A 14,223-nucleotide genomic window follows, 5' to 3' on the forward strand; every position below is an offset into this window, starting at 1 on the left:
TGCTGAATATTGGGGGCCCGGCCCCCTCAAAAAACAAACAATGGGGGCACAAAGTCGCTCGGCCCCTTGGAGCTGACACTTATGGCAGACATTGTATCTATTTACCTTGAGCATCTTCTGAGACAGCATCTTCTGCCAGCAATTGTTCTACGTGTTCTTGTAGGTTTTGAAAGGAGAGGTGCTTTCTAGGAATAAAGTGAAGTATCCTTCAACAGTTTTTATATAATTCCCCATGGAGAGACTCACATGAATTGTTAACCAGAGTTTCTTCACTACTTCAGCACGATCCTCCATAAACTATTTATTTAATAAAGCTACATGGTATGTTTAATAGATAAAATAGCCCAGGGACACAACTACTTGAAAGGACCAGAAACTAAAATATTTGACAAATAAAAATAGCTTCTATAGAGAAAATGACGTCATGGATTCTCAGAGACACACTCTGGTGTTCACCAACATGAACAAATTAATTATTTTGCAACTCTTTCCTTCTATTTTGAACACAATGCTATAGAGTATTCAAATCCCAACTGCCAAGATTCTTTATGGCTTCCTATTGGACTGCTGTAGTGAAGCAGACATGCACAATTTCTGACTAAGATGAATAAAACCCACCAGCCTGGGCCTGTGTCCTTTTCAGCTTCTTAACACTGCTATGTTTTTTACAGTTCCAGGCAGACAGAAAAAAGAGAGCTGCTGTTGGCTGCCACACGTGGCTGGTGGTTTGCATTAGGTTGGTGGATCACCATGTGTTGAGGCTTATGCAGCAGAACCCCTAAATCCAACAGGAGCTATGAATTAATCTAAGCTCCTTTTTCAGCTTTTAAAGAATAAACCAAAGGAACTTAATGCTGAAAGTTTTGACACACACCCCCACCCCCCAAAAAGGTAGAATGATGAATTGGAGCATTCCAACAGTACACTGGGAAAGCTGTGGCAAAGCAACAAGAAACAACTCTATTCCTCCTCCTCCTCCTCCTGGTAACTGCTACTCATCAGAAGGAAAAAGGGATGAAGGTTATTTTTAGTAGCACTGACAACTCAGTTGTGAGTTCAGAAGCTAAGTATATAGTGGGCGGAATTTGACCCCAGCAGATCTTTAAATACAAACATACAACAGGCGTTCTTCCAGAGCAACATTCACATGAGAGGTCTCAATACGAGGATTCCAATGTGTACAAGAAAATGCAATTAGAGGACTTTGCTAAAGGCCTTGTTTTGTGATTTCTTATTTGATTCAGGAAGATTATACGTAACTGGCAAGGAAGAAGTGTAAAGCAATTTTTAAAATCACAATCACACAAAAGAAATGAAAAAATAATCAAAGAAAGCTAACATCATCATTTCACATGAGAAGTACTTGAAACTAATTTTCATAATATAAACATAACATATTGAGACACATTCATTTAAATTAATAGTGGACATGTGTCAGCCATTTTTAAGTGTTTAATCCTAACCATGTCTACTCAGAAGCAAGTCAAAGTGAATTCAATAAGACTTTCTCCCAGGTAAGTGAAGTTACAACTACAGCATTAAATATTTCTTAAATAGTGTACAGATGTTTAAAGACATTCAGCTTTCATCATTATTTGCCATTTGTAAGTGCCATTTAGCCAGATTTACAGAAATTATCATTTAGATCAGTAATTGCCACACCCCTGGCCTCTCATACATACCTTCAAAACTAAGGCATGCAAGTTCTACTGTCTGAAAGGCCCATCAGCTTTATACCACATAAACACTTCAGCAGTAAAATGAAACTTTTGTCTCATCTAGGGTCAGCATTCAGCTGTGTTCCTAAGCAGTACCATTAAAGTAACACCACAATACAACTTTGCTTGCTCTTCAGTGAATCAGAAGTCCAGTACCTATATGCAGCAGTAGGCTGAGTTCCATCAGCAATGGGAAAGATGCGATGCAGATAATCATTCAGGAGTTTGCTGTTCACTATCCCTATGAGAATGAGTAAAAAGCCAAGTCAGCAAGGAACAACCAGGTATTACCTCCAATATACCAATTTTACTTCTACAAGTGAGGCAAGATGAACTTAGGCAGCCCTGTTTCATTTATTTATTTCATTTACAGCCTGTCTTTCTTCCATAGAACTCAAAGCATTGCATGAGGTTCCCAGGAGGCCGCCCATCCAGACACACTCAGAGCTAGCTTCCGTAAGGCAGCTAAATCATATGACTTCAGCCTATGCTGTTGCCTGTATAGCTAATACTATATCATAGTACTTAATCAGCAAAAATATGGAGATTAATAAATCAGTTTTGATAAGATCATCTCATAAATCACTTAAAATGTTTACTTGAAAGATGACCCCAGTGAATTCAGTGAGACTTACTCCCAAGTGTACACAGAATTTCAGCCAATGCCGCTAAGGCTATATCTCTATCAAATGTTTTTCCTTAGAGACCAACTAAGTTTGTTCTTGGTATAAGCTTTCGTGTGCATGCACACTTCTTGCACATGAAAGCTTATACCAAGAACAAACTTAGTTGGTCTCTAAGATGCTACTGGACATTTTTTTTATTTTTATATATATTTTGACTGCGTCAGACCAACACGGCTACCTACCTAAATGTTTTTCCATATGTCTTAGTATCTACAGCAAATAGAGGATACAGCATGCCTCTTATAAAGAGTGTTGTTTCTAGCTGAGACTCTACTTCCAGGTTTTTTCATAGCAAAGTTACTAAATTTACTCCTGAAGGATTCAAATAGTGTGTTAATGTGTCTCTTGCCCCTCATTGTTGCCATGCTGCTATTTGAATGTTTGCACATTCTCTTGAGTTACTTGGCAGGAGGAGCTACAGCATGTTGCTTGAAATGACAGATCAATTTGGCCTGTCCTTGTTATCTCTCCTTGTCCCTCTGCTTCCCTTTGCACAGTCATAATGCAAATGTGCAGAGACCAGCCTACAGACAATGAAGGACAAGGCAAATAAACAATAAACCAAAAGAGCTGCACAGAAGGATTTTGTTATGCTCTAAGTTTCCTTAGCACTTTCTTTAACAGCTACAACTTAGCATTACACATGTGAGCATGGGATTCATAACAGTCCCTTTTAAAATTACCAGTACCAAGTAGCTGTTCTATTCAAGAGCCTATATCAGTAGGAACCTTGGTCTATGATAAAATGCATTCACAAATGATTATGCTGATCATTTCTCTATGATAACAATCCTTTCAAACCGGAACACCTGTTAACTGCAAGTGAGGGTAGATTTGCATTAAGTTAAACCTTTTCCCACCAGGTGAATTCTGCAATTACTTTGAGTCAGAGGGCCACATTCATCCAAGTGTTGTGATTTCTTTATTGCATCCCAGCACTTCAGACCTAATTTCTGTCTGCAAAGGAAATGTCCATTTACAGGTGAGCTTTGAATCCAAATTGCGCCTGCAAATGGGCAACAGGCTGTCAGCATCAATCAGCAACCCCCATTTGCCAAGGCACAACTGACAGGCTCCAGATGGTTCCTTTGCAACCACATCTTTACCTATTCCAAACCTGACATTGCATATGATGACAGTTGGGGGGTAGGAGAGCATGGTTTCAGGTTCCCCATTCCTGACTTAACCAAAACCATCTTCTCCATCTGTGTGAATTAAAAACTAACAGATAAAATAAGACAGATAAAACACCCTTTATCCCAGTTTGAAATTCCATCCATGCTTTCCCCTGCCTCTCATAGGGCAACACTGTTTTACATCAGATGACAAGCAAACCCTTTTCAACTAGGCCAACACTTGGCCTTAAACAATGCACCAGATATTTAATAGCATTGTGCCAAGGACAAGTCTGGAGTGCTATGAAAGGTGAAACACCAAATACATGTTAATTCCTTTAAGCAGATTTAGCTTTGCCATTAGCTTGCACAACTGAGCTAAGACCCAAAAAAAGTATCTGCCAATGAAGTGGCAAACTTGAATAGGTGGCAACTTTGTTTGCACAGCTAAGGTGCTGAAAACAGTGAATCTCTCTCCTAATTAGTTGCTGGCAAGACTTGTAAAAACAGCCTCCTCTTCCCCCAGTCATCCACAACAGTATTCCTACCTGCAACCTTGGACTTCTCAGGCTCTGTGCTCAATCTATAGTTCTTCCGAGAAAATGTTGTTCCAGAAGCTCTTGATGTCATAATTCAGGTCAACTTGAATGGCCACTAATCTCAAAGCTGAAATAGGGGGGAAATTGACCAATTAGAAATGAAAACACTTGCAACAAAGAAGGATGCAACCCTTCACAAAACTGGAAGAAAGTAGCAAGGTAACTATACACATTTTTTTGTATTTGCCCTGCTTCTAAATGTGTACATACTCTGGCATAAAACTCACTGCCTCTAATAATATACTATAAATTTGTTAAGAAAACAAGTACAAAAACCCCAAGGCGTTTTACTGTCTGCAGCATGAATACTGGAGCGCATCTAGGTTAATATGCAGAAAATTTTGCCTCATAAACTTAAAATGATTTCATTTAAGAAAAGCTAGAAAAGAAGATCTGCATTTTTCCTAGTCATAACGGAAAACTAGCAAAACAAGAGCCAAAAATGTTCACTGAAGACTGACATACATAAAGAGAATGTATCTAAAGTTATGGTTTTAAAATGAGGGAATGCACAGGATAGGGATCCTCTGGGTGGGTCTAGTTAGGCTTAGCAGAGGTCCTAATACAGCCTCCTGGACCATTTCCCCCATACCATACATAAGTTGGGAGGCAGGTAAAGGTATGGCTTTTACACTGAAGCATGTTTCAAAGAGGTTTCAACATAAACCACCTGGAAATGCACTTCAAAAACAATGTCTCTTAGCACTCATCAGTACTTTGAAGTGCGTATCCATGCGGTTTCTACGGAAAGCGCTTTGAAGCACACTTCAAGGATGTTAACTGTTGTCCCCAAAGTTGAAGTCTTTGCATGGATGTCTGTCTGCTGGCGGTTCTTGGTCTACTGGACAGAAAAGTTTCCCCACCCCTGATATAGTTAAAAAACAAAGAAAGGGAGTGGGGAAGCCATCTGAACAGCAATAAATATCTATTGGCAAACACATCCCCGTTTTTAATGTAACAAGCCACATCCACAAAAAAAGTTAATGCCTATATAGCCAAACAACTCTCAGGAGAGCTATATGACTAGTGTTCTGTTTTACGGGAGACTTGTGTTTGTCAATAATTGTTTCATTACTCTCTAGAGTTCAAAGTAATGGTTGCAACAGCAGCTGTAGGCTTTCTATCTATATAAACAGAGCATGATAGTCAGAACAAGACTCATATTTGTTTGCCTTAAAACAGAAACACAATGTATAATGATGTTATACAAAGACTGTGTAAGAGCATGCAGTACAGTAGAATTCCTAAAGGTTTTCTGTTAATCAAACATGCATCCAAAAGATAACCTGTTGCTCTCCAGATGCTTTAAACTACAATTCTCATTATCCCTGACCATCGGCCATGCAGGGTAGGAGTGGTAGGAGTTGGAACTTAACAACATTTGGAAGGCCACAGGCCCTCCATCCATGTTGCTCCTGTATTAATTGATATGTTGCTTATATGCCAAAATGCCTTCTAAGTGGCTTATAACCTATCCTTTCCCTTTCCATGTATATTTTCTATTCCCATGAAGAACTGCCTTAGTATAGCATATGTGGTCAGCTTTTTTTCAGCCTGCAATTTTCAATCTTTTTTCTCCAGGTTCATTTCATCTACTACAAACTGAAGCAAATATTAAGGAACTTCACTTATTTTATATATCACTAGATACTGTTTTATCCACAAACAAAGACTATATACAACATCCGGTCACTGTCAGTCCCATAATATGCAGCAAGTCTATATCCTGAATCCCCAAACACTGGGCCATCATGTCTATCTGTTCTACATCCACATTAGCAGGAACATGTTCTTCCTTCTGAATAATATGAAAACATCAACTTACAATTCAGGATTACCTTTCACACTTCAACACAAAAAGTAACCTTGGCAACAGCAGCAAATACAGCTGACAGGCTAGATGGCAAGCATGGAGAGTATATAGTAAGACTGGCAGAATTGATTTCATTTACACTATGAAGCAGTTTAGTTTTATAGTGGACGAATTTTATTAGAATTTGTTTAATTTAGTGAGGAATTATCTCTAAAAATCCAAAGGCTGTAAGTGCACCTGCATTATGAATGAGTTTTTTAAACAATACAAGAACTTCACAAATAAAATGGCAAACAATACTAGACGACCTTCCCATGCATCTGTTTTGGTTTGTTGCCTCAAAGTCAAAACAAACCAACTTCCGTGTATCTCATCTACCTGGTCACCTGAAGATAACCTTAGGCAACCAAATAAGTGGTTATTTTCAAGGCTACATTACAGGGTTTTGTAATAATCTTGATCTTAGAGACCTGACACTGAAAGTATACACAGATATTTCTTCCACTAGAAATAACAGAAAATGGTAGACATCTTTATGAACACTACATCTATGAAAGCAGAGACGGTCCTAGTTGCCAAGGACCTTCCCAGCACAATCCTACCCAGGCTTATTCAGAAGCAAATCTCAGTTCTGCTCGCCATATCTTTAAAAGCATATGGTGGAGCTGGAAAAGGTACAGAAAAAGGCAACCAAAGAAATCAGTGAGTTGGAGCAACTCCCCTACAAGGAAATATTGCAATCAAGAGGAAGCATGACAGAGGTATATAAAATTATGCAAGCTGTAGAGAAAGGAGGTAGAGTTAAGTTTCCCCCATCTTTCACAACACCATAACCTGGGGTCATCTAATGAAGGTGAACAGTGGGTGATTTAGGACAGACAAAAGGAAGCACTTATTCACTCAGCACATGGAATTTACTGCCACAAGATGTGGTGACTACCACCAATTTAAATGGCTTTGAAAGGGAAGCACACAAATCCATGGAGGATAAGGCCATCAGTGGCCATGTTACCTCCAAGATCAAGAAGCAGCATGCTTCTGAATACCAGTTGTTCTGTGAACAACAGCAAAAAGGAGCTGTTACTCTCATGTTCTGTTTGTGGACTTTTCTGAGCATCTGGTTGGCTGCTGAGGAAAACAAGATGCAGGGCCAGATAGGCCTTTAGTATGACCTTTTCTTATGTTCACTAAGTTCAGGTGGTCTTACTCCCAAAGAAGCATGCATAGGACTGCCAGCCTGAGCCCTTCATGAGTTATATAAAACTGTCATTTGAAGGGTACAATCTGAATACAGTGGTACCTCGGGTTACATATGCTTCAGGTTACATACGCTTCAGGTTACAGACTCCGCTAACCCAGAAATATTACCTCGGGTTAAGAACTTTGCTTCAGGATGAGAACAGAAATCGTGCTCCAGCGGTGCGGTGGCAGCGGAAGGCCCCATTAGTTAAAGTGGTGCTTCAGGTTAAGAACAGTTTCAGGTTAAGAATGGACCTCCGGAACGAATTAAGTACTTAACCCGAGGTACTACTGTAAACAGATGTTATTACTTTATATTAATTTTAATCCTACAATTATCTTGATTGCTGGAATATTTTGACTATCAGATTAACCATGTGACAATATGACAACCATTTATTTGCAAAAGGACTACACCGTAAATGGGGCAAAGGAAACTATGCAGATGTCAGCTTTGCTTCTAAGCAACAAATGTAGCTGAAAATCCATATGCGAATCCACTCCATATTACATTTAGAGTTTAGCACAAGGATCTGAAACAGTGCTAGTTTCTCCACAGAATACAATGCTTCAATAACTCTGGTCTTCAAGAGTTGTGAAAGCCTTGGAGCTATTTCTACACTGCATGGCAATTATTACTTCTAGTTTTCCACTGGTGGAGGTAATTTTTAAACCACCATGCACTGCAACATCTGGATCACTGTCTGGCACCGCTGCAGCAGCTTCTACTGTTGCATATTCAAAGGTTTATTAAGAAAAGTATTTAATGATCTGATCCCATGCACACTTACTTGTGAGAAAAGTCCAGTGAACTAAAGAGTGCTTACTTCAGAGTAAACCTAGCATAGGATAAGGCAGCAAAGATGCAAACCCTGAGCCTAGCACAATCAGGCTGCAGTCCCATAACACTCACCTGTGAGTATACCTCATTTAAATCAAAGTGATTTATTTCGCTGTAAGTGTATATAGGCTGGCGCTATGGTGACCACAGACTGCGCTGTCTGCTCAGAAAGACTCCCAGGTTAAGCAATGTGTGCATAGGATTACAGCCTAGAACTCAGTGGGGTTTACGTTTGAGGCGGTTCGCTGAAGCTCCCACTGACAACCTCCTCCACGTAACTGAGGTTCCCCACGACACATCCGAGGTGAGATTGGCTCCCTCCCTCCCTCCCTCCCTCCGCATTCCTTTGGCGGAAACTTGAAATCAAACTGCTTCCCCACAGCCACCAGGGCTCCTCCGAGGTGGTGTCAGCGCTGCGCAGAGGGACGGTGCCGGGGACAGCAGGGAGGCGCGCAAAGGCGGGAGAAAAGGGGCACGGAAGATGCGCGCGCGGCGGCGGCGGCTGGAGGCACCTGGCGGCAGCCGCTCCCTGCCTGGAAAAGGCCTCCCGACGAACCCACGCCAAGGGCAGCGAGACCCGGCCAAGGACCGGCGCGGCGGCGGCGGCGGCGACTCTGCGGGGCTGACCGCCGAGAGCTTCCCCGCGTGGCTGGAGGCTGGGAGGAGCGCCTTCCCTCAGCCCCGGGCGGAGCCGGCGAGGCAGCCTGGAGCTCTTCTCGGGTCGGAGAGGAGCGGGCAGTTCGGCGCCGCGGCACTCTGCCCAAGCGGCTGACCCGGGCCTAGTCGCGGCCGCCGAGCCAGGCCTCTCGCAGGCGCCCCCCTTGGGCCCTCGCGCCCACCCCGGCCAGGGGCTCCCCGACCTCCGGAGCCCCGGCGAGACCCCTCCGCTCCTGCCTGCCTCTCTTTCCGCCGCTTTGACTCACCGCCGCCACCCCACGCCTGGCTCGCCCAGCCCCGGCAGCGGCTCCTCACAACATCCGCCCTGCTACGGAGCGTCGGCAGGGACATACAAAGCGGAGGGTTCAACCGCAGCAGGAGAATTGGGGCGGATCTCGCGCCGCCTGGGCCGGCGCCGCCCCCGAGAGCCGGCGGTAGCACAGGCGGCGGCAGGCTGCTCTCTCCGCTCCCTGGGACTGTGGGACTGACTCTTGTTCAAATTCAGACATGCATCCTCTCGTGTGCCCCTGCTTGTCTCTGCCTCCCGCGCTCTCCCTCGCTGCCCCGCAGAGTTTCTGATATTCCAGCACATACCCGCCGCTTCAGCTCCACCAGACTCCAACTGGGGTTTCCTGTTAATGACCGGTCCCCTCCCGCCCTGGGGTTTTACATGACAAGTACGTTTTATATTCCGCCCTTCTTCCGTAGGGTGCTTCCACATAGGGTCACCATACTGTAAACAGCTCGTTCACAAATCGCAAGCAAGATGTGGACGACAATTCTCGCTTAGAATTGTAGAGTTGGAGTGGGGGGGGGGGCACAAGGATCATCTAGATCAGGCATAGGCAAACTCGGCCCTCCAGATGTTTTGGGACTACAACTCCCATCATTCCTAGCTAACAGGAGCAGTGACCAGGGATTATGGGAGTTGTAGTCCGAAAAACATCTGGAGGGCTGAGTTTGCCTATGCCTGATCTAGTCCAACCCCCTGCATTGCTGGAATAATTTACCGGACGTGGGGCTCGGACCCACGACCCTGAGATTAATTTTTACCATTTTCCCTCCAAAAATCAGATGAAATGATGGGGGCATGGGGATAGGCAAGTGCCAATCCTACAATAAACATCGATCTGGAATCACCCTTAAGTACATTTTATATCCCAGCTTTCTTCAGTCATTGTGGAAGAAAGTACTATGGATTCCCAGCATCCAGGCATTAGTCAGACCCAAACATGTTGGTGGTTGCATCATGTGCCCTCAAATCTCCTTCACTAAAAAGGCAGTTTTCAATTAATTCGTTAGGAGGAAGACCTCACCTCAGTGGTATAGCATATGTTTTGCATACAGAAAGTCTGAAATTCAATCCCCAGGATCTCTATGTAAACTAGAAGAGACCAAATCCTGGAGAGATGCTGTCCATCACTGTGGATTTTTTAAATTTAAATTTTATTTTACAGCTTTATTAACCTTATCACAGAAGCTATCAAAGCAGCATACAATAAGATAAAATAAGACTCTAATAAAAGTAAACAATTTCTACAATTGTACATTTAATACAGTATCCCATAAAATGATTGTGTTACACTTCAGGAAAAGACATCAGTAGCATCAAAATATCAAGATGCTAGGCAACTGTCTAATTTCAGCTGGTAATGGATTTCTGTTTACAGTGGTACCTCGGGTTACATATGCTTCAGGTTACAGACTCCGCTAACCCAGAAATATTACCTCAGGTTAAGAACTTTGCTTCAGGATAAGAACAGAAATTGTGCAGCGGCAGCAGGAGGCCCCATTAGCTAAAGTGGTGCTTCAGGTTAAGAACAGTTTCAGGTTATGAACAGACCTCCAGAACGAATTAAGTTCTTAACCTGAGGTACCACTGTATTTATATACCAAGTTAGATAGATCAGTGGTCTGACTCTGTATGAGGCAGCTTCCTATGTTCACTAGCCTGTCAGTCCCTGGTATTGGTGATCCCTTCAGGGAGGGTCCAGAGCTCTAGTGACATTCCCACAGCCCCCCCCCCCCCCCCCGTGCAGAATTACCACTTGAGGGTGCCACCAGCTAGCTACCATGTATGTAAAGTAAGTCTTGAAAGCTGTGGCATTAGTTCTGGTTAAATGTGGTTAGAATTCAGCTGCTTGAGAAATACATCTGCAAAGCCAATAATGGCTCATTCAATTTAGAGGATAGTCACCTAAGTTCTACGGTACCCAATGCCCTCCAGATGTTGCTGGACTACAGCCTTGTCTCAGCTTGTGTTAGCAATGATCAAGGAGGATGGGAGCTGTCCAGCAATGTCTGGAGGGAATTGCAGAAGGATAAATCCATGCATTACTGTGCAGAATGGTATCAAATAGACTAATGGGCTTCAGCAGAAGATGCCTTCCGAGTTCTTAGCAGAGTGACTTCAGCTTTTGGCTCTGGAGCTTTAAAAATGTATGCCCCTTTGGCTTTCCTTCTGATTTTATTAGACTCCCCCACCAGGTTGCTGTTGTACTCTGTACTGTACTGTATGGAAACATCTAATTGCGGAATGAGATATAATCTCAACAGGAATAATATAAAAAAGGATCATGGCCTGTGAGTTGCCTTTTGGCACCTTTCCAAATCTCTCCCTATTAGTTTGTCTAATTTTTCCTAAGAAGTTGGAAGTTGATTTGTGTATAGAAACACCCACACACCCACACCAAGTTGTTCTATTTCACTGGCCACATACATATATAATTAGTAAATAAAGGACTATTTCTGAACTGCAATTCACTTTAATGTTTCTTGCTTGCAGATGCCACCTGTCCTGCAATCCTGTTCAGAGCTCTCTGCCATTGAGAAGTAAGTTTGTGATCTCCATCTCGGTATTTCTCCACCATTTTGAGCCCTTATAAAGCCTGTAGCACTCTCTTAGCAATGCTTTGGCTTTCTATATTTGTTGTTACAACCACCCTTACTCACTCACTCAATTTTTGATGGCCCCTGGCCTATACACATGTGTATGAGTGGATTATGTTTGTGTAGAACATCATACATTGTTTGCTACATGGGGTTTTTTTAGGGCAACTTTTATTGATACATTAAAACTATGTATATTTTATGCTCTATGTAAACTGAATGTTTTGACAAATAAGCAGTGTGTGTGTGTGTGTGTGTGTGTGTGTGTGTAATAATGACGTATGAGGTCCTAATCATATACTACAATTATTAGAGAATGTGATGTTTGTATAGACTAACCTACATATTTAAATAAAAAAATTCCTTCCAGTAGCACCTTAGAGATCAACTATGTTTGTTACTGGTATGAGCTTTCGTGTGCATGCACACTTCTTCAGATACCGTGCATGCACATGAAAGCTCATACCAGTAACAAACTTATTTGGTCTCTAAGGTGCTACTGGGAGGATTTTTTTATTTTGTTTCGACTACGGCAGACCAACACGGCTACCTACCAGTAACTACATATTTAAAAACACACTAAAAATTGTCTATGTCTAATTTACAACCTCAGGGGCCACAGAAGATCCATCGCCAACCCTTATTTTGCTGAAATAATACACTGTTATAACAGTAAGAAGATTGCAATTAAATTTATCTCAGCCAAGGACAGGGTGAAATGAACTGAACTCTGCTTTCTCATTTTTCTGTTATGCTCTGTACTACATAAAAAACAAAGCTGTAATATCTTAGATACTATACTCTGCTCTTGCATCTAACATTGCATTCATGCAAATATCAGGCATAGTCTCATTTACTAATAAGATTCATTTGATTTAAATGATGTTACAGAAACAAATTGTATTTTGAAGGGAGGTTTTAAAAGATCATAATAATACATGGAATATATTGGCAGGCAGAATCTAGCTTTAAGAAACTTGGGTAGAATATAAAAGTTATTGTCTGTCTGAATACTGGATTGAGCAAAGTGGACTAGTTTGAATTAAATGTAAAAGTGTGAGGCTGTAATGCTATACATAATTAAATGGCAGGAAGCCTCATTAAACGCAGTGAGAGTTACTTCTGAGTATAGGACTGCACTGTGAGTCATCTAATTATCTCATAACCTCTTGATGAGGGATGTGAAAGATGTAGCCATCTAAACATTGCTGGACTACAACTCTCACCATTCCTGATCACTGCCAAACCTGGCTGGGGCTGATGGGCGTTGGTATTCAGAAACACCTGGAGGACCACATGTCAAACACCCCCAACCCCTTCTTGCTGACATTCTGTGAGCCATTTCTGAAGAGTATAATCATATACATATAGTTGTACTGAGATATTCACCGGTCTGGTTTAATAAGCAGAAAAGCATCCAAACAGCAGCTAGAGTCTAATACTTGATGCAAAAATACAATGAAACAAAATTGGCAGAAGCATGTGCTTAACTATAGCAGTTGAGGAGGTGCATATCTGCAACCATTCACCCTAGAAATCATTTTAAAAATCAGATATGACTTAAGAAGCATAAATAGAACTGCAGACCATACAAAGTTGCTGTGGAGGCTTAATAGAGCATGCAAGCTACTGGTATTTATTACCAACCTGTGTCCTAACAGCTACTTTCTGTTGGATTCTCTCTGTCGGATGTCTTTTGTCAGTGAAGTGAGACTATTTTCTAGTTCATTGTACTAACTGTGGATTCCAGATTTCTTTGCTACATATTTTTATATGAATTACACAGTCCTCCTGTTATCAATTTGCCCTTCAGTTCCTCTTCATCAGTCCCTCGAAACCAGCATCGGAGTCTTGCTGCTTTCAGGAATTTCATCTGGTATAGTGTCTTTAATGTCTGCAGTAATAGCAGATCAAGGAACATGCAAAAAAATATTATTTAATAAATTTTCCTTGTTCCAGATGCCAAGTACTTATCTTTCCATGGAAGAAGAAATGCAGTTCTCTATTTATTTTTTTTAAAAAGGTAATGTTTTCTTTCCTAGGACAGGTTACGTTCAACCAATCACAATGAACTAACACACACACACACAATTTTTCCACTCAGATACAAATATCTGCAAAATTAGAAGAGTGGGTTGGAAGTTTAAACTTCCATAAAAGTGCTGGGAAGGTGGGAAGCATACTGTAGACAATAAAATCCTAATTATTTTCTCTACATGCAAGTAGGTAAGGCAGGTGTGGCAGGGCAGAGGGAATGAACAGAGAAATGAGACAGTGAGAATAATGTCCCCATATATTCCGATATATTCAGTGCTGCTGTTAAAGTCTCAACACATTGCAATACTCCCCATTGTCCAGCCCCATCTCCCCATTTCTAGGTAATGGTCTTCCTCACAGGAAGGGAGAAATGCTCTTCTTGAATCTATAGCTGTTCAGTTCAAAATGAAAGTGGGTTGTTAGCTGGCATGGTCATTTTGCTTTTGGTGATTACTGGTCCTTCACTAATTTCATGCTGTATTTGGTGGTGATGTTGCGTCCTGACACACTACGATACTGCCCATTTTCAGTCCTTGATTTACCATTATTGGTGATGATCAGCTCCACAGGAACAGAGGCCGTGACTACCTTCATGATCACCTGGATGTTCAATTCTGATTTTTTGGGGA

The 14,223-nt window shown here is 41.9% G+C and overlaps 1 protein-coding gene and 2 long non-coding RNA genes across 6 annotated transcripts in view; 2 read left to right on the top strand and 1 right to left on the bottom strand.

Annotated features, from left to right (window-relative positions):
• RNF123 (ring finger protein 123) overlaps positions 1 to 9,055 on the bottom strand; it is an 87,743-nt gene extending 78,688 nt beyond the window's left edge. The window contains exons 1-4 of one of the 4 annotated variants that reach the window (XM_079964398.1): positions 8,935 to 9,055; positions 4,068 to 4,185; positions 1,875 to 1,959; positions 106 to 185 (exon numbers count right to left, since the gene is read on the bottom strand). In XM_079964398.1, coding sequence (XP_079820524.1) covers positions 106 to 185; positions 1,875 to 1,959; positions 4,068 to 4,149 — 247 coding nt within the window. In that variant the 5' untranslated portion in view covers positions 4,150 to 4,185; positions 8,935 to 9,055. Of the gene's footprint in view, positions 1 to 105; positions 186 to 1,874; positions 1,960 to 4,067; positions 4,186 to 8,241; positions 8,434 to 8,523; positions 8,660 to 8,934 lie in introns of those variants that run through there. The other 3 variants (XM_079964397.1, XM_079964399.1, XM_079964400.1) reach the window with 3 other exon arrangements.
• On the top strand, positions 4,157 to 7,945 carry LOC307209427. Its single transcript, XR_013835579.1, has 3 exons — positions 4,157 to 4,277; positions 5,700 to 7,227; positions 7,472 to 7,945. It is a non-coding gene; the product is annotated as an uncharacterized lncRNA (long non-coding RNA).
• A 156-nt stretch (positions 9,056 to 9,211) lies between the features above and the next one.
• Positions 9,212 to 13,570, top strand: LOC307209429. The gene is made up of 2 exons (XR_013835581.1): positions 9,212 to 9,345; positions 11,454 to 13,570. It is a non-coding gene; the product is annotated as an uncharacterized lncRNA (long non-coding RNA).
• The last annotated feature ends 653 nt before the right edge of the window (positions 13,571 to 14,223 follow it).

Source organism: Podarcis cretensis (assembly GCF_951804945.1).
Source record: "Podarcis cretensis genome assembly, chromosome: 2".
Classification (NCBI taxonomy): domain Eukaryota; kingdom Metazoa; phylum Chordata; class Lepidosauria; order Squamata; family Lacertidae; genus Podarcis; species Podarcis cretensis.